The sequence below is a fragment of the Mercurialis annua genome, linkage group LG2 (genome assembly GCF_937616625.2).
Source record: "Mercurialis annua linkage group LG2, ddMerAnnu1.2, whole genome shotgun sequence".
Classification (NCBI taxonomy): domain Eukaryota; kingdom Viridiplantae; phylum Streptophyta; class Magnoliopsida; order Malpighiales; family Euphorbiaceae; genus Mercurialis; species Mercurialis annua.
Genome location: NC_065571.1, coordinates 1,823,391 through 1,847,537, shown reverse-complemented (window position 1 = coordinate 1,847,537; position 24,147 = coordinate 1,823,391). Strand labels below are relative to the sequence as shown.

Here is a 24,147-nt window from a genome sequence, read left to right as displayed (position 1 = left end):
TTTTGTGTGTAAACAGTTGCTAAATAATATAAATTTGTTGTCGACTCCGTCAGTCAAAACCTCGACACCAAATAATTACCGATGCAAATTCAAGTCCGCCACCAATTTAGTATCGCAAAGTATCTCCGTCTGTACATCCCATCGCTAGCCCGCTGTGTTTTTTTAGTAGTGCATGAGTTTAGGTTAAAATTATTCTTTCTCCTTTAAATTTGAAAAATCACTATTTCTTCCGTGATGTTTATGTTCTCTTAAAATTTATGGAAGAAAGATAAAATGTGAAGGGGAGTTGCTGTTTTTCCGAATTTTATATTTCAAACCTAAATTGATTGAGTAATAGTGATTAACCCTAATTATTGGAGATTATTGTTAAGTTAAATTAGTATCATGATTATATAAATATGAATTGGGATTCCCTCAAATTTAATGAACTTGAGGGGGTTATGTTCATGATCTACATAATTCATTGTAAAATGAATGGTGTAGATTAATTTGATTAAAAACGCCGTTTATTTTGCAATGAACGGTGTAGACGTGAACATGACCCTCTTAAGTTTAAAATAAATTTGAGGGAATTTCAATCCTATAAATATATAGAGTATATATTGCTAATCTTCATTTTGTTTTTAGAATTAAGGATCTCCCTTCTCTTCACATGGAAACATGGGAAGTTGACAATATTAAATTGGAAGAAATATCTCCTTGTAGAAGCCTATGTGCATCATCTTCGGGAACATATTGGTTTTAGAACATTAGATAATATTTATAAAACTGAATTAAAATAAATTAAAACCCATGTTACAAACCCTTTAAACTCTCCCCTTTGACTTTGGTAATCTCTCATTGACTCGCTCTAAAACACTTATGCTTTTGTTAATCATACACATTATATTTAATCAGTATGCATATGATTCAACCAATACGAAGTAGCAGAATATATTTTACGTAAATAATGTTTATATTAAATTTGTAAATAAATTATTTTTGTCATAAAGGGTTCAAAAACAAATGATTAGTAGGTGACTATAATCAATAGCGGACCCAAAAATTGTTTATAAAATGGACATAACCATATTGAAAGTTTGTAAGATGAATAAAATTGACAAAATATAAATTTTAAGGTGGACAGTGTTTATTATTTCAAGGCAGAAAAATTATAATCTTAAATTTTATATTTATATTTTTTTTCAAACATTCAAAATATTAAGGTAGTCAACTGTACATTATAATCTCTTCCTAGGTCTGCCCCGCTGATAATCAATTTGTGATAATTTTATTAGACAAATTTGATACAGATTTCGTTATTATAAATAGCATAAATTTAAAATTTATTCGTCTTATTATTCGCATTTCTTTTCTTGATAAAAATTGTAATATTTCATTTTGAATAGAAAAAAAATTAAAATTATTTTTCTTATGGATATAAACTAAAATAATTACATGCTGGAGAATAAACTTTTGAATGAATTTACCTATAATAAATTATTAAAAATGGTATAGATACAAAAAAAAAAGTATTCCAATGGGCACATGTGACCTAAAGAGAGTTGAAGAGTAATCATAAGTTCCCAACAAAATCAATCATTTAACATTTTTGTTATATGATATCTTACTTTTCAAATACTTGTTTATACAAAATAATTTATGATTTATAAAATAGATCTACCAAATCCAGTCATCATTTGTCTTTATGCAAAAGATATATGTATAACCTTCTTTTTTTCATTATTATAATAATCTGGAGTTTGGAGTTGATGATGTTTATTATATTAATTGAAAGAATAAGAAAATCAGTTTATTTAGTTAAGAATAGAAAATGATTGTCAAATTAAGTAATTATTAAAAGAATAATTTAGGAGATGTATTAGTATATGTACCTAGTTAAGTATGGATTAGGTGAGATGATGGGCATATGGGAAAGCTAATTCTTCTGATGGTTTAATTATATTAATTTATGACACCATATCCTATGATAAGATTCAGTTAATGAAGTCGGTCATCAAGTTAAATGAATAGATGAATAAAAAATGTCTAAAATTGTGTCCATTGATCCTGAGACTGTGGTGGTAAATAGCATTTGGCTCAAACTAAAAAAAATGATGTTTTTTAGGTTCAAATAACATTTAACATTCAAAGTTCTCATTTATTTAAAGTCGAGCCGAGCAATTCTTTTATACAATACTCCCTCCGTCCCGTTTAAAAAGGGACAAATAACTTTTCCACATAAATTAAAAAAGCATTAACTAGTAGTCATTAATTATAAAAAGAGAAAAGGGAGTAAAAAAGGAAAATTCATAAAATTGGCACAAAAAACACGATATGGCCCTCTTAAATGGACAAATAAAATTGAGATATGTCCCTTCTTAAATAAGACGGGATAGTATTTTTCATTAGTGCTAATAGTAAAAAAGATACGAATTTTAGCAGGATTTGCAAAAAAAAAAAAAACTTTAAATACTGGCAAAATCAATTATCAACTTTTGTGTTTCACCAAATTATACCAATTTATTTTTCTTTAAAAAAATAAGAATGTGGCTGCCGAAACAGTTTATATTGACATCTCTACATAATTGTTTTTCAACGGAAAATAGCTTGATATTTCTTTTTTCTAAAACATGAAAGTTGATGGTCGATTTTTTCAAACTTTAAAGTTCAAATTTTATAGGGTTAATGTCATAAAAATTCACCAATTTTACACGTTTTCTCATTTTAATCACGCAGTTTTAAAAATTGTCATTTTCATATACGAACTACCAATTTTCTCAAAGTTCAAAAATCCGGTAAAAATTGATGAGTTGGCAACCGGATAATGACATGCCATAACGAACCACACAGTACACAAAGTTTTCGCCGGATTTTTAAACGGTGTATAAATTTGAGAAAAAACATGTAAAGTTGGTAAATTTTTATGACATTATCTCTATTTGATTTGCAAATCACACTTAATATGATATTTGTGGGATTCAAAGAGTGCCATGTAAACTATTTTAAACGACATCCACATTTTAGAATAACGTTGTTGGTAGTGAGGGCGTAAAAACCAATTTCAAAAACGTTAATGGCGTTTACGCACCTCTCTAAATATTAAAAGCACTATAGTTGATCTTCGGACCAAACATTAGGACATATATGATCCTTTTTCTATTTAATTTAGAGTCCACTGGGTATGCTGCAAATATTATTAAAACCTTCAAGATGTAGACAAAAGCTATGCAATCCTCAGAGCATTATCTAATACCAGAAGGTGGGATTCTGGAAGAATTTAATGGACTGCACAAAATTGAAATTAAAATTAAAATTGTTACTCACATATTGCTCAAAAAGAATGCACCCCAGAAAACATAGTTGTTGGAATAGTATATATTAAAAATAAATGTATTAATAAATATTTGAAGATGATGCAACTAACTCCATAACTGTAATAACTGAAAGAGAATCAGATTATAAATTTGAGTCAAATATTCTACAGAGCCGGTAGAAGAAGAATCAGACAAGAAATCATGTGATGACACATGTGACCACATGAATTTTGGAGAACAAATGGTCAACAACAACCTTTAATACCAAATTTTTCAGCTCCAGAATTGGCATGTGCTCTCACTGTAATTTAATCATTTGCTCACCACATATTTGCACTTCTACCGTTCTGCATATACATAAATAAATACATGGACAGCCAAAAATTCAAGGGGGGTAAAATTTTATACTTGTTAGGTAAAAGTTCATATAAACTGTTTTTAGTAAGAGAAAGGATTTAAGTATACAAATAGTTCAATGAGAGAAAATGTAGATGAATATATAGAATTATTATTATATTAAATAGAACTCTCATAATCTAAAGAGTTTTTTCTTATAACATAATAAATGTATTCTGATATAAAATAGAAAAAAACTAATGATTTATTATATAGAAAAAATGTTATCATCGAACGAAAAAAATAGCAGCAGGAGAAGTGAGAATGAGAGGTAGTCGGGGTGGGCGGATGTGCTATCTCCGCCACTGCGGACATACTATGCGACATACAAAGAGAGTTCCTCCAATCCTTTTCTCAACATACTCAAAAGTAAATTAGAAAGATGAAGGTATGTTTCAATTAAGAAAAATATTTGAAAGCTACTAATAAAATTAACATAACTATTTTTAAGAAAGTTGAACATCAAATAAATACATTATTTCTCTCTTTTTGGTAGTTTTCTTTTTCAACTATCCCTAAAAAAAATAGTCACCACACAAGCTAATCACCACATCACATATATTGTTTTTGTAACCAGACACAGAATAATAATACAACTTTATTCAATTTGCATTACATTTAATTATACTGTACCAAATGTAACTATTCAAATGTTCAAGGAAACAATTGTCTAATATTACAAAGAAACAACAATGTACAACAGCATTACTTAGCCAGCACAGAAAACTTCCATGGTTAACAAAAAAAAAACAAAGAAAGAAGGATATCAATCTATAACTAAATGAAAATAAATTTGTATACAGAAGTTCTGAAAAAGCATAATTGAGTATAAATATCGAAGGTCTGTTCCGTGACTTTGTACATGATTAGTCTCTAAACATCAGCACCCGAAAACACTACATCATCTAAGAATTTTTTCCTTCCTACCAGTCCTAAAGGAGTGCTAGCCCAACTGAAATTAATGATAAAAAAACTGTAAAACCCTATGAGAACCATCCTATGAGATTTTTACAATCCTAATTTAACATAATGATGTTACATTTGGGGCATTGGATGTTAAAATGACAGGAACACGCAGAAACGGATGTGGATTTACTGAATGGCGTCGACGGGAATTTCAGGTAATTGAATTTACGATAGGAAATTTATCGCTAAAAGAACCACAACTTTATTCCTGTAAAAAGTGGAAGTCTGGATTCTCAAGAAGGTCTGAAGCAGGTTTTATATCTGAAATGTCATTATCTTGAAAAGAACTCGAAACCTCATCAATTGAGAAAGGAATACTGCAGTAAAAATGTTCAATAAGTAAGGTTGGGGCTCAAGTTTCCCGTTTCAAAGATAAAGTTTCAATTCTAACCTGGAATCATCTTTCAACAAAAAAGACTTGCTATTTTCAATGTCGTGATCACCCATCAGCGTTTTGATGGTGGAAAGGACCTGCAACAAAATAGATTGAAAACCACGTCAAATAATAAGAACAATCTGCTATCAATTTATAAAACTCCTTTAGAAAGGGAATCCGACTGATCTTACATCCAAAGAAACAGTTTGAGTGTTGTGGTCATCATCCCAGTATAGCGTGCACATTTTGTTAAGCTGTAAGCTACTCAGGGCCTGAAAACAAGAACTAATCAGAGGCAGGCAGAAAAGGGAAAACATAAGTTTTACAGCTAATCTGTTTAGCAGTTTCAAATCCAGCATTATTTGAGGAAACTCGTTTACTTTACTAATGCTCGGTACTTCATTTTTCATTTAAACCCAATTCTTTTCCACTCAATGATTTCGTTCTTGATATTTTGCCAAAGACCTACAGGCCTCTTCCCAGGTTCTTTCATGTCTTCTCTGGATACAAATTTGTGATATTACGACAAATTTCTCGGATTATTTCCACATGTCAGACAAGGGAAGAAGAAGGCTTACCGGGCAAAGGTCACTAATAATTTCATCATAGGATATCGTTGACTTCTCATGTATAACCTGAAATGAAAGTTACTAAAATTAGACTTGGTTGGGAAGATCATAAAACACACGAAAAATATCTCAACTTGAGCTAAAGAAAGAGGAATAGCAGTTAAGCTGATTGCACATGATCCATTCTCCGAGCAGCATAAATTTATGGAGGAGATATATTACCAATTTTATCATAGTTTAAAGATGAACTTAAAAATTAAGGTCAAATTCAGTGATCAGTTAATCACGTAATCACTGAATTAATTCCATTGCCACTTCTGTTTCCCAACTTAACCATATAAACAGTTAGAAAAGAAAAGAATACTATTTATGCACAAAGATATTTCCAAGCCACACTATGATATCCAGTAAACATCAAATATTTGAACGAGTATTTTCCACAGATATACAAAATAAGAGATAGTGCATCATTCAGGCACTGGATTACCAAAAGATACAAAATTTGCAACTATTGAAAATAAACATACCAAGAATCCAACAGCTTGCCTTGTTTGTTTAAGTTCGTCCCAAGATGACCCTACATACTGCCATCAAGGAAATAATTAGAAAGAGTAATGCTTGCAGAAACTATTATTGAACATACTGAGATGTCTTAGACTTATTATAAAAAAGATCAACAATTTGTCAGCAACACACAAAACCTTGCAAAACCTATTTTTTCCAATTCCATTGAAATGTATATTCACAACAATGGGAAACACAGAGTAACATGACTGAATAAATATGGAAATTTAACACTTTCAACTTTCAAGTACTGATGGCAGGTTTTAACTCAAACCTGACAATTAAGTCAAAACCTAACCCTAAAATCTTTAAATTCCAGGTGATAAGAAAATATAACATTTCTTTGTTGATTGAGCCTTCTAGATGTTAGATTTCTGGGAGTTTATTCCAGGATTGGTGATATTACTATTTTGCAGAAACTCAAATAGAGTACCTCTTCTTTTGCCTGGCCACACCACAGTTCTAACTCAGCCAATCCGGTCTTCACATATTTTCCATGGCCAAATGTGCAGCATTCTCGATGAAGAAGAAGACTACGACAGCATACCACAGAATCAGAATGTCATGTTAATCTGGTAACATATAGGTTGATGCATTAACTTCTAAAGATAGAGCGTAATTACCTATTGAACAGCTGCACATTCATGTGTGAAAAAATTTGAGTAAAGATCTTTTGAACAAGAATTGAAGGTACCTAAAAGAGACCAGACATACCAAACAGTTCAGTAGAAGACAAAGAAAATCACTTCTATATAATGAGTAACAAACAAATAAATAACTTACAAAATTTTCTTTGAATATAGCTAACATCCCATCCAGGCTTTCAACAAGGCTGTTCCATTGATTTTCTGGACCAGAATCTAAAGCATTTCCCCTTGATGTACCGAGTACCTGAAACATTCGGATAGCATATCAATGGTGTTAGCAAATTGAAGTTTTAGGAAACAGTTACTCATTTTATGTACTAATGCATATGACGTGCAGTCCTACAAAATAGTAATCAAGAATTGAAAATTTTCCATCTCATCCACTCCTACTATCCTGCACCAAATATTAGAATTAAAATTCAAAGAGAAGACAAAGTCAAGCAAAGGAAAAAAAACAGATCCAAATTTTTGTTAAATGCCTATTTAAAAAACAGAAATTGTCTTTCCAGCAATCAGGCATTGTGAATTGCTAGCATAATACAGTTAACCTCGAATGAAAACACAATGTCAATGCCATAATCTTTCCAGGTAAATACATATATTTCAACAGGAGGGAGAGCAGAAAGATGCACTACAAGGATAAAAAAATGCAGTGAAAGAGGAAGAACTAATCAAAACAAAGGAATATGAGGTCGACATTGCACTCAAAAACTTTTTCTTTTTATCTTTTAAGGGGAAAAAATGGTTCAAATTAAAGAGAACAAAAACCTTCTATTGAAAAAATAAGAAAAGATCTCGACTCCTTTCAAAAGTTCAATGCTAACGATAACTTGAAATTGATCATGCAGTGAATTATATCCTGGAAGAAAATAAAGTCTATAACACACGATATGCATTATGCCTAGAAGGGTCCATACATGAGGATTCATTTACCTGAATACAGGAAGAGAGCAGTGGTGACAGGTCTTTCTTTAAATTCTCTCGAATGATTCCATATATTGTTTCTACATAAGCTGTAAGCTGTTCCTTAAATAACGAGGCTGGATATTTAGCCTCAACCATCTGTATCATGTCTTTACCAACTCTTAGGTTGGCAGAAGAAGGGGAGGAACGAAAACTCTGGAAAAAAAGTTAGACCACATAAGTTCTCTAAATAAACAGAATTCTAATAAAATTGACCGACTATGTCTTCAATTTATACGTGTCTGAAAAAAAAATTCGGTCATTTACATGCAAATAATATACAAAAAAAGTATCTCATTACTTGAGTCACCCTGCCAAAAAATGATGTTGGAATAGGCGGCTTTTGACTTCCTTTTAAAGTTCTTTGAAGTAAGCAAAACAGCATAGTTGTATTAGATAGCCAATAAGCCATGTGATCATTGTTATCTGCGTTCTGCGAAGGCATTGCGTACAAGATTAAACATGTCAGATGTTAGTCGTACCACCAAAACACATTTTATTAGTTCAGCTCCTCAGTTCATTGGTTTAGATAAGATTATTTCCAGTTAAGTTTGCTTGTTAAAATTTAAATTACCTCCATTGCAGAACCAATTATCTGAATAAGACGGTCAAATACGCTAGTTTTTTCTGCTTCAAATGATTTCCAGTGGACAAGGCATCTGTATATAGTAATTGCTGCAACGGGCTTTCCTTGACTGAAACCAAGATTTTGCTCCACACTTTTAATTAGAGAATCAACATTCTCCTGCTTCACAATAAGACAAAGCATTAAATAAAATCATAGAAAAACTTTAATTAAGAAAGAACTGTCAAATTGCACCCTTTTTAGCACATACATGTAACCGCTCAATTTGAGATTTCCCCAGTTTTTTGTCAGATTCTGTACCAAACTTTTTTGCTGGCGAAGAGCTCTGTGTCTCCTGTAGAAAGCAGGCTCGCTCAAGACCATAAATGATACTAAAATCAAATAATTGAAAAGGAAAAAAAAGGTAATCACTCATTCACAAAGGGAATAAACTGGTTGTCATTTTTCCTACTTACATGATGACCATTCTCCAGAGACTGTGACATTTACAACAAAAGGAAAGAACTCATAAGTTTTCACAATGGCAATGCTTTATAAGGAAAATGTTTGTACGTTCCCAACAATCTGTTGCATGTGTACCTGAGATGTAATGCCTAAATGTTCTGACATTTTTTTGACTGATGAACTGGATGATGTTTGGCTCCGTAGAATCTCATCCCTGGTTTCTCTATCAGCGAGTTTTTCTTCAAGCCTGAGAATTGAAGTAACAATCCACAATAATCATGGAGAATTCCAGTTATTTTGCCTCAAACTCACAAATAATAACACAAGAAAAATCACTAAAAAAAAACCTTTGCATGGCAGTTTTCAACTCAATTATCTTAGTCTCTGCATCCAATGCCTGTTTTAACCTTTCTTCACTGAGCTTATTGGTTTCTTGATACTTCCTTTCAGTTTCATCAATTCTCTTTTCGAGAGAATTTACCATAACCTGTGAAGATGCAGAAATAAAATACAATTCAACAGAAATTAATTTTTTCCATATTAATATCCTGTTCATGTTAGCTTGTTTTCAATTGCTCGATATGCTCATTAAAACCCTTGTAAAAACATTCAGAATAAAAGGTCTATACAAAAGCAATAAAAGTTGATCTTACCTTGAGCATCTCATTTTCAGAAGTAAGTTTATTCACTACTTCCTGGTCAACAACTAAGACCTCCTGGATGGTAGGAACATGTTCAATGGCTCTCTTTGCAGCCTCACATTCATTAATAAGACGGGCTTTAGTTTCTTGAAATTCAAGCTGCATCTCTTGCAAAGCAGAATGTAATTTAACATTCTCCCGTGTTTTGGCTTCCTCGAGGTCAGCCTGGACATTAGAGAAGGCCAGTTGCAAAGAATGACAAACCACACAATGTCAGAATAAACTCTAAAGCAACATTGAAAGATAGCCAACTTCTTGATAAAAACATCAGAAGATATTAGGAGAAGAAAAATCCAACATTCTTACCCTTCTTTGCTTTTCCAACTCCAGACTCCAGGTAAGTTCTTCAACTTGCTGTTCCAGTTTAACTTTGGCCTCTTGGAGTGCACCAGTCTCCTTAGCAGCCTGCAGAAATATGGGAAGAATCAGAAACATATTGATATAGCTACTTGATAAATGAAAGCTGAAAGACTATTGAAGCAAAGATATCAGGGATCCACCCTAGAAAATGCTCCATCATCATAAGGAAATGACTAAATTCATAAAATGATAATTCTGACCATGGAAAGTACCAGGATGAGGGGAGAGAAAGTAACATCAACATTCAAACGTTGACAAAAATTGTTATAGACGTCATAATGAAAGGAAGGAAAAGGAACAAGCACAAATTCAGAAACAGGAAATGAACTTATAGATGGCTTTTAAAAAGATAAAGAAATCAAGAAGAAGAACAGGTACCATTTTAAGTATCCGTAGTTCTCTACGTGCAACTCTTCTTCTCCAGGCACATTGCGTGATGATTGTTGCTTCCTTTAACATCAAATAATGGAGGGAGGTGAAGTATCTTCGGCACTCACTCTGTAGAAGCATTCAGTGCATTAAAATGGGAGAGCATTAATGTATATATAAAAAAATAAGGAAGTTTACTTTAAAAGAATACACCAATATAACCGGCGACTGGTCTATGTTTGTCGATTACATTGATTTTTTGGAAAGCTTACAAAACTAACAAGCATTGTTCTATATTCATTCAACAAATGCCAACTTGACACGGAGCGCCGAGCATAAACTTAAATTCAATCAGGGAAAAACTATAAAAATCTTAAGTCCAGAAAAAACATATAAGTTTCACCTGGATCACAATAGCAGCTCTTGTCTTCTTCCTGAAGCACAGCTCGATACGAGCAGCCATTCCACGCAGACCTGTCTGAATAGAAACAGCTGAAGAGCAGAGATTGTTGTAAACTTTCCTTGCAAGACATCTCCGAGAGTGTTTCTGGATCTTAAGACATGCAACTTCTCTTCTCAGATATTCATACTGATGACGTGCTACTTGGCCTGCAAATGATCCAAATAAAGCATGTAAAATTTCATCTAGTAAGATATAGATCTCAATGTACCATTACAAATTCAATTTGCTGACATGCACTACAGAAAGATAAATAATACCTCTGCACTGTGTCTGAATACTGATGGCCGACTGCCGCAACTGAACAAAGCTTTTGCGACAGAAGTATGAACGAACTTTCTTTTGAATAATGCTAGCTGATCTTCCTAGCACCTCGTTTCGGCGAGCATCTAGTTCTGCCATTTGACCAGCTCTGAGAAATACTTTTGTTTTGCCAATCTGCAAAAGAAAAGATCAGTGAGATTGTTTTGTTAAATGCTACAAACAGCACTGTATAGTGTATTGGCACTGGATGCTGGTAATGCAAACCCCACAATCACGTAACTGAACAAGAATTCAAAACGTTCCACCTGACAGAACTATTCCTAATATGCTTATGTCAGTGCATCATGTACAGGAGGACAGATGCAGGCATGAAGCATTACTTGAGATCTCCTATAGAAGTCATATCAGAAAACTACCTGATAACCTTGCAGTTTTGCCTTGTCCAAAAGCCTCTTACATGCAGTAGGCCCATCATAACTATAGTTAGACAAGATTAAGAAAAGAGGGAATAAAAAGTTAAATATGAACCAATTAAAAAGTGTCACAATCTAATGAATAATACATTTCCAAAAAAAAATCAGTAAAGCTACCTCCCAGTGAGAACATCTGGTCCGAGGATGCTAAAACGAGCAATAAATTCATCAAAAATCTTCCGGGTGGGGTATCCCGCACAGCTAATCCTGATTGCCTCCATGACTCCCTAAAGGTAAATGTATGTAGTCAAGTCCACTACAAATTAACAGGAAAAATACAAGGAATTCAAGTTCAAGGAATCTGAAATGATAAAATAATAATTCTTACCCCACAGCGCAGTTGCTGCAAAACATTATTGTTCTCAAAGATTGCTGGCTTTAAAATGTTATTTGGCTTTACACAACGAATGTAGTGTGGTTCAGTGGCACTCAGCGTTTCAAGCAAAGCTTGCAGTTGTTGCTGTATTATATACAGTGTAATAAGAGTGCAGTATATAAAATAAACTATTATGTACATCGCACTTATGGACAACCAAGTAATCGAACCTTAAATAAAGAACCTATAGACGAAAACTTTGATGATTTTGCAGAGTCCTCTGGTAATGGTGGGAACAGGCCTGAAACAAAGGAGCACTTGGACTCGCAAAGGAGAGCTTGGTGCTCTGCAACAACATAATCTTTGTTCTTATCCAGAAAGTATTCAGTTTGGTATGTAACCTAAAAGAAAGAAGAAACGGAAAAAGAACAAAAGTGAATAGTTGACTGCTAGTGTTATCACTAAAAAAACAAACAAGTGAATAATTGACAGCAAATCATAAATAATTGACGTACTCACATCACCCGCATAATGACAAATAGTGAAATCACTAAGTGCTAACTTAGGCTTGCTGAAGCGCTTATGGTCCTTAAAAGTATGATAAAGCTTTTGAGCAAACGTCTCATGTGTTGATCTGGGAAACATACTACAAGGACAAACAAGAGATGTCTAAACAAGCATAACAAAAAGAAAACACAAAACAAAAATTATCTTGTTTTTCTTTCACATACCAAGCCTCGTCAAGAAGAGCAATGATGCCTCCAGGTTTCTGAAGTTGAGAAAACACAAATTAAAATGATCAAATACAAAGAAAATCAAACATTTTCAATACATCAAAATAAGTCCCAAGTTACAGTTGATACTATATTAAAAAATTCTGTGATGGTGATTTGCACAATACAACAAGATCAGGATAAAAGCTATATATTTAATGTTTTTGATATAACATCACAAAATATACTAATATGATGTGGCCAATTTTCCCAAAACAAAAGAACTTCACCTTTTCAATTAGATCAAGCACATCCTGATTGTCAATGAACTCTATGTAACTCCAGTCAATTTCTTCTTTTGTATATTCTTCTTGCTCCATCTTAAAAACATGCTGGCAAACAAAATGTTTAGAGAAGATTAGGTAAAGAGAAGCTATTTGGAGGTTCCAAGGAACTCTAGAAAAGAAAAGGAATATGGTTAATGAGCAAAACCTGGTTAAAATGTTGCTGCAGCTTTTCGTTCGTCAAATTGATACAAAATTGCTCAAAACTGCAGAGAACAAGTTAAAAATTGTATAACTAACCATCAATAAGGCCAAATCAAGGCAACAAAGAGAAAAACATAAATTCTTTAATAATCAAAATAAAAGATAAATAGGATTTGCTGTAACTTATAAAAACTTTGTGATGGTACTCTTAGGCATTGTGATTTGTGAGTGAGATAGGGTTTCATCTTTGAGTTTCTGTGCTGGACCTTCTTGGTTTCAGTTTCTAATTTCTATGGGGCCATATACATTATTGTTGCCAGAAAATTATTGGCTTCCTTGTTCTTTGATAGATTATTTCAAGTTCTTAACCTGATTTGTTTCTTATGCAGAAAAAACTGCAGACTTTTCCTTATTAGGACTTTATTTAACCCTTTTCAGAGATGCATCTATTTAGTAATCTAAGATTCTTGACCGTCTATAAATTGTGTGCGGTTATTTGTTGCTATTCTTGAATCTCTGATGCATAATTAAAAAGCATTTCAGGCTTTCAGGTATTGCGACTCGGTTAAAATCATTTCAAAAGCTTCCATGAAAAGATCCATCATGTTAAATGTCACGCATTAGCCCCTAATGAGAGTAATAATTTGGATAACTGCTGCATCTGCAGGACGGCTAGGACATAACACTTAAAGGAGTCTTTTATATATGTGATCTGAGAAATTAAATGTTTGATCTTCAGGCGATGTTTAGCTATAGGGTTTGAATTTGTTTGTTCTGAAATTTCTAAGAGTCTTCATAAAGTGAGTTCTAGATATATAAAGAGTGTTGAAAAGATTTTTAAAGAAAAATAGGAAAAAAAAAAAAAAACAATTACTCCAGAAGGATCTAGCATTTCATATGTCCAAGTTCTGGCCATAGCAAGGGACTCCTGCACTCATTTGTATCTTATTTATTGCATCCTTTATTAGCTTCAGTTTGACAATATGCAAGGAATTCCTCATTTCAAAAGTACTTGCACAATCAACCCAATCACAAAGCCTTATGGTAGATATAGAGCTACACACAGTATCTGGAAGAAATATAAATAGATATAATGACCCACGTTTAAAAAACAAAAACCCTATGTTTAGAACCTTTAACTGAAGCTCACAGTTTAAGGATTCCCATCTAAAAAAGCAGGTATTTTTATGCAGTTTTCAAGGAAATTAATCTTCATAAATGATGAAAATAAAAGCGTACCGGTTAAGCACCTGTTTGTCTTGAAACTTTCAAATCCATAAATGTCCAGAACCCCAATCAAGGATTTAGAATTAGGGTCTTGACCAATAGAGTTATTAATGTTGTTCACAAGCCTGAAGCAAGAGATTTTAAAAATTAGACTCTTGTAAAGACTTCAAAAGAACAACATGATCTGGAGAAACCAAGCATGAAAGATAGTATATCCTACCAATCAAATAATCTCGAATAAACAATTTTGGCCAAAGCATCTCTGTTGACAGTGGCAGCAGCTGGATCAAGTGATTTTGTTATGGTCTCATCACGAGTCACTATCACGCGTTTGCACAAGGAGTCCTCAAGAGACTTTTCATCACACCTATATATAACTAGCAAATTACAGAGTTGCCTGAACTAAAGTAGACATAGAAACAATAAATCTAAGGAATTATTAAATCAAGGATTGATTACATGAAAAGTTCAGCAGCTGTCTTCAGATGGAACCTAGACTTATCATCCTTGGGTTCAGAAGAATCTGATTCATCTCCCTTCTCAAACTCAACATTGCCTAGATGTAGTATTGCAGCCACAACTCGAAATATTGCATCCTGCAAAGAACATTTTATAAACCATTCTCCTTGGAAAAGCCTCTATATCAACCAAAATATGTAAACTTGGTACCTGCTCATGAACATTTATTCCAACAACATCCATAGCCTTCCTAGTAGTGAGATACTCGTTAGAATCGTCCACTCCATCCAGCTCATAACAGTTTGACTGATTGAGATAATGAAATTTTCGAGGATTCCCAAGCTTGTACTTCTTCATATCCTGATACAGATGTTACGAAACACATGAGCATAAGACAGCTAACTACTACAGGAAACCCATTCAGATTCCACCAAAGTAGGAAACTTCAACAGTATGGCATCCACAAGAGCAAATTTCAATATGTTTATAAGGTTAGTGACAAGAAAAGAACACATACACCATACCCAAAAATTCAGGAGTTCTATAAATTTGCACAAAATCAGGGCTATTCAAATTTTATTTTGAGTAATGCAGTGTCAACTGTCAACAAAGGCATAACACATGCTCCTTCAGCTATCCATGGTTAAAACACCATGAACATCAGATACAAAATATGCATCCAATTTATCGTGAAGGTGATACAGATCTAGGTATAAAAATTTATGACTTATGACTTTCAGCTGCAGTCATCTGTTTTAGCATTTAGGTTTAAACTAATTTTTCAGATAGTGCGCTTTCAGATTACTTTTAAAGAAAAAATTTAATCTCCTTGACCAATTTTGGATGGTGCTTTTTTCAAAAACTACTGGGGGCACAAAGGCAGATAAAGCCCTGAATATAGCATCCAACCACTAGGTATTCTGGAGTGGGAAATAACTGTAGTAGATATAGGAACCACATCGAACTTCAGTTCGAATACAGAAATTTTTGTGATGTTACTAATATATGTTATATCTTTTCTTATATTTTTTTGATATTGATTTAAATTAATATTAATATCACTTTTATTTGTTACTTATTTGATATATTAATTATTTTATTATATTTTACATATTTAATATATATATTATGAACCATAACCTAGTGTCTTAAAAAGAATTACTCATTAGCATGCAGTGCTTCAGTTTACCTCCTCGGGAGATGAACATAGCATATTTAATAATATACTTTACGAATCATAACCTAGTGTCTCAGAAAGTATTATTCATATGCATGTAGTGCTTCAGTTTACCTCCTCAGGAGATGAACATAGCATGTAAAAGCAATGATAATTTCTCTCAGGGTCAGATACTTGACAAACGCGAGATCGTTCCAGTAAATAAGTCCTGATGGCAGCGCCAGTAATCCTCCCCCTTTGATCAAACTGAATCTCCACAAACTTGCCAAAACGACTGCAATTGAAAGAAGAAAGAATTATAAACTCTTAATATATAATATGACAAAATTTAGCAATCTCAATATTTCATTACCACCTTGAATTGTTATTTCTCACAGTCTTTGCATTACCAAATGCTTCCAAAACAGGATTAGACTGCAAAAAAAAGGCAACCAATCTATTACTTTTGAAAGAAAAAGTGCACGTATTGGATCATTGTAGAATTTAGGAGGTGAGCTTATGCTACCTCTAGAACTTTCTGCTCCACGGATCTTCCCTCACCTGCAGCTCTACCTCCCATGTAGGCCAAATAACGCATAAGCATCTTTGTACTCTCTGTTTTACCAGCTCCACTTTCTCCACTAACCAAAATTGCCTGGCTTATTCCCTCATTAATCATCAGTCTGAAATATCAATAATTGTGAGGAACCTCTGCTCCAGAAATAAACAAAGAGAAATAGAACAAAATTGAACAATTAAAACAGACGGCTTCATATGGCAATCACCTGTATGCTGAATCTGCAACAGCAAATGGATGAGGGAGCAACTCTCCAATGGCTGCCCCTTTATACTTTCTCATCACATCATTGCCATATAAATCAGGAAGTCTTTGAAAAGGGTTCACCGCTATCAATATATTCCCCGTGTAAGTCTGGAATCACCATTAGAGGGATTAGCTTTAACATGCCAACATATCTCATAATGAACTCGTCATCTATGTGGTTTATGGACAATGTTGTAAACATAACACGACAACTATCAAAAATAAAAATGGTCTTATCCTGCAAATAATCTTTTTAATGAAAAACAACAAAAAAGATCAGGAGGACAGGGACATATCACGTATTAAACTTACATATATTTCATTTTCGTTATATCTACAACTAAGATTGTATAGAACCCCTGGCTCATGCAGATATGCCAGCTTTGTCATATCATCCACACCGCAAGAAGGAAATTCAGGATCCTTTGGATAAACATCAGACGCTTCAACAACAATCTAAAATGAGAAACAATAACACAACCAATAAGATAGATAGAAAAATAACTATAGATTGCATCTGAACTACAATAATAACATCCAAGCATCTATCCAAATACAACAAATATTAATACAAAATTAGGTCAATTTCAACATAAAAGGAAGGATATGCATGTTTTCATGCATTTATATACTATAGTACATACTCTGTGTTGTCCACATAATGATATGATGACAAATTTAATATCACAAAAAGAACATTCATATAAAATACGACAAGAATAACTCACTGTCTTTCCAGACGTAAAGTTGACTGTAACCAATTCACCATTAATTGCAACAACTTCTCCATCTATCCAAGCTACCTGAGGATCCTCCAACCAAACCCAACATCCAACAAATAGATTTTCTGAAGCAACCTGAATGATCATCCATCAGAAAGGAAAAAAACTCCTTCAGAGTAGCCAAGGAATTAACAGAACAGTACAAGTTTAATCGTAAAAACAACGGCTACATCTATATATCCGAGGGCACATAAAAGGCGCACTGCAAACAGTTGAACTGAAAACTAGCAAACACTGGTGGCAAAGAGCATCAGATTCAAGTGATGCAACCAATATTATTCAGCATTTCGCTTGAAAAGAGACGTTAATTACATTACGATTCCTTTATAGTGTAACATACGCGCAAATTCAGTTGGCAGAACACTAAATAACAATTTTAGGATCCTGATTTACATGAACAGAGGATGTAAGGGGATATAAAAATTTATTCAGCCATTCATCCAAATTTTCTTTGCTCACACTACCTAAATTATTTATCCAGCATAACAGCTAACTTCACCATTCATTCATTGCACAATAAAATTCCCAAGCAGAGTCCAAAATTTAAGCAATATTTTTAGCATTATACTCAAAAATTAAACAAAAATAAAAACAAAATGAACTCACCATGATTAACCACAAAAGTTAATCAGATTTAGATCCAGCGTAAATCCAATGTTGCCTCCTCAACGCCAAAATGCAAAATGTATCATTATTCAAGCCAAACGACACATATTCTGATAATTTCAAATAAAACGCCGTCGCCTCATGAAGATCCAATAATTTCTCTCTCAAAATGCCAGGACCTGACTCGTTTTAATCACGTAAATGTTCACCTATAATAGCTTGTAATTGAATTCGCGCGGCATAACAATGCGAAAAAAACCTTGCTCTTCGAGTTTCAATTCAGAAATGGAAACACATGCGAAAATATGACAATGTTGCACTTTCAAAACCCTTGCAATTGAAGTTCTGCAACTATTATTAATTTTCTCTTTTGTTTTCAATTTTCTCGCGCTTTCCTTCACTTTCTCTCTGGAAAAGAAAATTTTCTGTTTTGTGTTTGTTTTGTTTCCCTCTTAACGCCAGAGGCAAAACGAACGTGAACTCAAACAGCACATATTTTTATTTATTTTTTTCTCGGAATTGCCCCTGTAATCTGTTGTTATTTATTCCCGGTGCAACGGTACGAGTGTTGGGTAATTTCTAATAAGCAAAGGGTCAATATGCCCCTAAACTTGTAACACGATATCACTTAATTCAGTTTTTACTTTTTGAGCAATTAATCTCTAAATTTTTTATTTTTAGGTCATACTATCTATAATTATATTTTAAAATGCGTGTAATACAAACTGAAAGTGAAAGATGTGAAAAAAAAATTAGAGAGCTTCCTAATTGTTATGATAAAATTATCCTAAATCTAATTTTTGCAATGAAAACTTAAATTATAGAGTTATCTAACCTAAAATTAAAGAATTTATTGGTTAATTGTTTAAAAAATTATAGGGTTATGATTATTAGGCAGTCATATCCTTATCTGATGTAAGGTCCACTTTTAATTTATTTGTAGATATCAATAAATATTAGTTCATTAGTGGATTTAAATAGCCGCAATACAAAAAAAATTGAGTTTAAAAATTGTTATCTTTTAAAAGTGGACAAGAGTTTTAGAACAATGATTTTTTCAAAATTGACAACTCTATTAGAACTAAGTGAGTAGTTTATTAATATCATAAGTAAATTAAAATTAGATTCTACATTAGATAAGGACATGATAAAAAGGAGAAAAAAAATTATAATCTGTAACAGTAGTTGTGTATTTTTAAACTGCGTGACAATGATAAAATAGACAATTATATTGAGACAGAAGGAATAATATCTAAAAAATTATTTGGATGCATGGTTAGCTTATGAAACCACCAATAATAATTACTCCCTCCGTCCCGTAAAGATAGAAAAAGTAGCTCTTTCACAAGAATTAAGAAAGTAGTTAATCTTAGGTAATTTGTGTTAATTTTCCTAAATTGTCCTTTTAATTTTTTGAAGTAAATCATAATAAATTAATGATTCACACAACCCAAAGCCACTATATAAATATTAGCCAATAGAATTGTAGATGCATAAAAAGTATACATTGAAACTCTAAATTAATTAATATTGATATAAGGGTATTTTAATAATTTTATAGTTAACTAACACTATTTTTTTTATCTTTATGGGACAAAAAAAGTAGCTACTTTTTCTATTTTTACGGGACAGAGGGAGTAATAAAATGGCTAGAATTTTATTTTCGGTTCTTGACACTAACCTTTTGTTAATAACAAATTATCAAATCAATGAGCTATATCTCAAATGTTGTAAATGCTAGGTAGCATACTGTTAGATTGTGGGTTCAAATTTTTTCACAAATACTCCCCTTTCTAATTATAAAAAAACGAAGAATATGATTATTGCAAAGAGAAAAATTGATTTCTTTGAAGTAGTGCAATCATCTACCACCAGATAAGTTTGTTATCCTAACAATTTTTTCTAGCTTGTGCATAATAGGTTGATGGGTCAATTTATAACATTAGGATTTAGGAACTCCATTTCTAATAATATGAAAATGACTATATTTTATTGATATGAATAATTTTATTATTTATGAATAACGTAATTTAAAAGTTTAACAAATCAACTTTGGACCTTTGGTCATTCCGAAACAGATTTAGAGGACTGAATACAATCAACCCGATCCAATAAAAATATTGTATCCATTTAAACTTTGTGATAAATCAGAGCAAGGTAGAAACCATTCAAATAAAAAAAACACGAATAATTATACAATACAACCGTTCCGCCATGTTATTCTTGCAACAAACTAATTGCGTGTTGGCCATGTGGAAAATTGAATGATCAAAAAATAAGTAATAACCAAAAGATTTTCTATAGCAAATGCTCATTGGCTTGATGTAAAAATAACATGGCGCAACGGTTGCATGGGAAAACACTCAAGAAACACACAAAATACGGCCAAAATCAATATTTTTTCTGGTAATTAGAGAGAAAGAAGCGTTTGTGGGAACTATAGCGATCTTGACAATTTACTACCGAGCGCTTATATCATTTGAGTTACAGCTTGTTGGTGCAATTTAATAATTACATACCGAATGGTTCTAAACAAATTAATGAACTCGAAATGATAGCTAAAGTACTATAGATGCGGGTATTTGGTTAACATAGTACTAATTATTGAACTCTATATGTATGTTAAAGTTAGTGGTTAGCTCTCATAATAATCACGAATTATTACTTTTCCAGAAGCTTTTATCAATTTATAGCCAAATTTCAGACAATGATGAAGAATGCGGGAGGGTTTTGTTTGATTATATGAGAAAATATGACAATAATAAATTAAGGTAGGAAAGGTTCAAGTTTGTGTGCTTATCTTTGACATAGTATAAATAAATTACATCATTTTCATGTGTTGTAACATTTTTTGAGGATGGAAAATAAATTGATATTGAGATCAAATTGAAAAAAATATTAGCAAAATATAGTTAAAGATTACATGTTATAAATAAAAGCAAGAGCTTAACTCTGCTTGATAAGAACATTTTTATTATCTTTTTTTTTAGACTTTAAAATCTAAATTCACAATACATATGTTTTTTTACTTTTAAAAATAATCACCATATAACTCTCCAGATTAGATTAAAATTACTGCTATTTTTAAATTTTAAGAAAAGTAGCTTTTTTTTTCTTCAAAATGTAAGCAGTAGATAATCGAAATTTCCTTACACGAGATTTTAGTTAAATAATCAAATTCTAAAAAGAAAAAAAAAACTTATTTTTTTAAAATGTATAATAGAAAACTAAGAATTTCAGCGGTGATACTTTTTATATTTTTATTTGTTAAAGCATATATCAATTCACTTTTTTTATATAATTTCAAATTAAGAAAATAGAATGGATTTTTATTGATATTGTTTTTTTTTCTATTTTGTATGGTTAATATTAATTCTTTTGCACTTTTCACCTTTGTATTTTTGGACATTCAAATAATTGATATCTTTATAGTTGGCAAATGGGTTCAGCCACTTTAAACATCTCCATTTCTATTTACTTTTGCAAGACTCAAAATTTAATATCATATTGAAAATGGAAGAAGTTTTTTTTTTTAATATATCAATACATGTTTTTAAGAGGTTATAAAGTAAATGACATTTTCGTTATTGTTCTAGAACAGCCGTGGTTATTTAGGAATCAGCTCATTATTCGTAACTGTACCTTCCTCAGGACCCATGATCAGAATGAGCGGCCGAGATCTATCTGAAAAGGGCCCACTGGATCCGGAAGTCCAGTTTCTCGTATTGTCCATAAAATGCTTTTTAGCGGGTCGTCTTCGTTTTGACGCTACCCCTTGTCGTTTTGTGATGACGTGTTCAATGTTCTATAACAATTATCAAATGCTGGAGTTGTATCCAACGGCTTAGAATTAATTCCGGAAATCACGGCGACCTTTGGCCGTTGGATATGGAGAAAAGAAAAGCGTCTTGTGGGGTTGACTACCTTGGCGGAAAAGAATGACTTTTCCCTTTTTAAGAGAAAAGGAAGACTTTGAGTAATTAAAATCTTTTCTTTTTGAATCAAATGAAAGCCTAATCATTTGAAATCGACTTTTCTATTTGTTGTGTTACTAAAATGAAAGGATTATTTCCGACTTATCTTTATTTGTTTTAATTTTATATAAAAAAATAATTAATTTATAAATAGTCAATGAGCTCTAACACGAGTGACTAAAGATAACTATTTAAAGATATCGACTCCAACTGGCTCACAGATAGCGATAAGGAAAGGATGGGCCGGATATAACTCTCCAAATGTTTTTATGAGATTTTAATTTGGAGTCTCGGCGCAACCAGTTTAGACCGATTTAACTTTATATATAAATTTAAACTACCAACTAACTTCTATCTCTAAAAAACAAAATAAATAAATTTATTATCAAAATAAATAATTTTATAAAATTATAAAAATTAAATTAATAAATAAATGTTTGTATAAAATAATTATAAATAAACTTATAAAATTTATTTGAACCAAATTTTGATTATGAAGAATTTAATGACAGTTGAAGAAAAGTACAAGGGTCTATATCAATTGAAGAATAATACAAGGATTTATTCGTATTGCTTGCCTCAAATTCAAAGTAAACCCACCTTATGGGAGCTCAGTAAGTTGAGGAGAAAAAAACTGAAGGCTTCTTTAAATAAGTACCCTATATAATTATATTTAATTAAATTTTTACTGTTGACTAAAAAAAAGTTGATGACATATTTTTTAAGTTTCTAAATTGCACAAATAACTTTATGATATTTGAGGATTACTGTCAACTATAAAAAAGGAAGGAAGTGGTTAAAAGAATCAAAATCTCCTACAAAATCTCAAAGCGTAAATATATAGCAATTAATATTCAAAAATCTTTAATAATCCTTAATTATAGTAACTGATAATTTGAATTATATGCCATAAACGGAAAAAGAAAAATCAAAAAAATAAAATGATTAAAAAAATGAAAACAGCAAGCATTTGAGAAACAAAAAAAATTCCAACAAAATAAAAAATTTATCAACTTATCATAAACAATAAACAAATATGAATACACAATATAAATTCATTTATTTGTAAAATAAACTGATATACTGTCAGTTTACATATAGTTAACCATTAATAAATTATTTTTAATAAAGAATTATTAACATCATAAAATCATTTTTAGATAAATCTAACAATAATATATCCTAAAATTAACAGTACACCAAATTAGTTAACTGTCAGTTAACCAGTAATCACTTATTAGTTAACTTTAACTAATAAAAAAAGATAATTAACATTATGTATTCATGTTTTAGATAACCAACACAAGTATAGTTAACCAATAGTGAACCGCTAGGAAACATATAATTACCCCCTAATTATTTTCAAAATTATTCAAATATAACAAAAAAAACAATTGAACATCACATTTCAATTATTTTAAAAATAATCATACGTATAAAAATAACTGTTAGTTAACTACTAGTCACATATTAGTTAATTGTAATTAAAAAAAAGTAATTATCAATATATATTCATGTTTTATATAAAAAAATCATACAAAGTTAGTTAACTATTAATTAACCATTAGAAAACATATAGTTAACCTTAATTATTTTTACATCATTGCTAATATCCCAATTACAATAAAAAAGACAACAGTTGCCAGCCATCGCGCCTTCGTTCATCATTCGCTTTCGTTCATAGTTTGCTTATTTTCGTCCCACTCCAACGACTACTTTCTTCGTTCAACTCAAACCGCCTTCGTTCATCGTTTTTTTCATCAGTTTGACAGATAAAAACTGCAATATAAAAAATAACAAAGACGATTCAAAAACTTTAAAAATGCTTGTAGAATTAAAGTTTCTGTTATAAATTAACTAATAGTATACTAATAGTTATCTAATGGTTAACTACATGTTACTGACAGTAATTATTTTTTAAAAATGCAAGAATGACAACGTTGAAGGTTGTTGTTTATTATAAGATCAAAGGAATTTTAATTAAATACGATGCATAATTCTGAACTCTAAAAGCAATTAATATAAGAAATTTTTAGAACAATTACCTTGACATCAACGGACGGAGGAGCAATCGGTTTGTTCTTTTTCACAATATTAACAGTGAAGTCCTCTTTTTTTTCTACATGAACTTCAATGTAAATAAATAAAGACGGTTCCAAAACATTAAAA

The 24,147-nt window shown here is 31.7% G+C and overlaps 1 protein-coding gene across 3 annotated transcripts; it reads right to left on the bottom strand.

Annotated features, from left to right (window-relative positions):
• Positions 1 to 4,498: 4,498 nt before the first annotated feature.
• On the bottom strand, positions 4,499 to 18,491 carry LOC126667885 (myosin-6-like). 3 transcript variants are annotated; one of them, XM_050361009.2, is made up of 39 exons: positions 18,005 to 18,491; positions 17,345 to 17,473; positions 16,929 to 17,072; positions 16,579 to 16,724; positions 16,320 to 16,476; positions 16,170 to 16,228; positions 15,929 to 16,088; positions 14,848 to 14,997; positions 14,638 to 14,774; positions 14,399 to 14,545; positions 14,202 to 14,303; positions 12,956 to 13,013; positions 12,754 to 12,855; positions 12,482 to 12,519; positions 12,270 to 12,396; positions 11,981 to 12,151; positions 11,763 to 11,894; positions 11,552 to 11,661; positions 11,378 to 11,438; positions 10,958 to 11,135; positions 10,641 to 10,846; positions 10,247 to 10,366; positions 9,815 to 9,913; positions 9,461 to 9,673; positions 9,155 to 9,294; positions 8,943 to 9,054; positions 8,819 to 8,839; positions 8,614 to 8,697; positions 8,352 to 8,522; positions 8,079 to 8,210; positions 7,748 to 7,933; positions 6,951 to 7,058; positions 6,791 to 6,861; positions 6,601 to 6,700; positions 6,131 to 6,187; positions 5,613 to 5,669; positions 5,226 to 5,306; positions 5,050 to 5,129; positions 4,499 to 4,975 (listed from the first exon to the last, which is right to left on the bottom strand). In XM_050361009.2, the coding sequence occupies exons 1-39, from the start codon at positions 18,005 to 18,007 to the stop codon at positions 4,861 to 4,863; spliced, it is 4,464 nt and encodes a 1,487-aa protein (XP_050216966.1). In that variant the 5' UTR covers positions 18,008 to 18,491; the 3' UTR covers positions 4,499 to 4,860. The 3 variants fall into 3 exon arrangements, with proteins under 3 accessions (XP_050216966.1, XP_050216965.1, XP_050216967.1); XM_050361008.1 differs by lacking the exon at positions 18,005 to 18,491 and having other exon boundaries at positions 17,345 to 17,485; XM_050361010.2 differs by lacking the exons at positions 15,929 to 16,088; positions 16,170 to 16,228; positions 16,320 to 16,476; ... (2 more) ...; positions 17,345 to 17,473; positions 18,005 to 18,491 and adding an exon at positions 15,162 to 15,330.
• Between the last annotated feature and the right edge of the window lie 5,656 nt (positions 18,492 to 24,147).

What these genes read in the sequence shown, in the direction of transcription:
- LOC126667885 (XM_050361008.1), bottom strand. Translation starts at nt 17,485, where the DNA reads ATGATCATTCAGGTTGCTTCAGAAAATCTATTTGTTGGATGTTGGGTT. An exon ending in ACAGCTGCTGAACTTTTCAT is followed by an intron (nt 14,546 to 14,637) that starts GTAATCAATCCT and finishes AGTTATATATAG; the next exon opens with GTGTGATGAAAAGTCTCTTG. An exon ending in TGCTTGATCTAATTGAAAAG is followed by an intron (nt 12,520 to 12,753) that starts GTGAAGTTCTTT and finishes TCTCAACTTCAG; the next exon opens with AAACCTGGAGGCATCATTGC.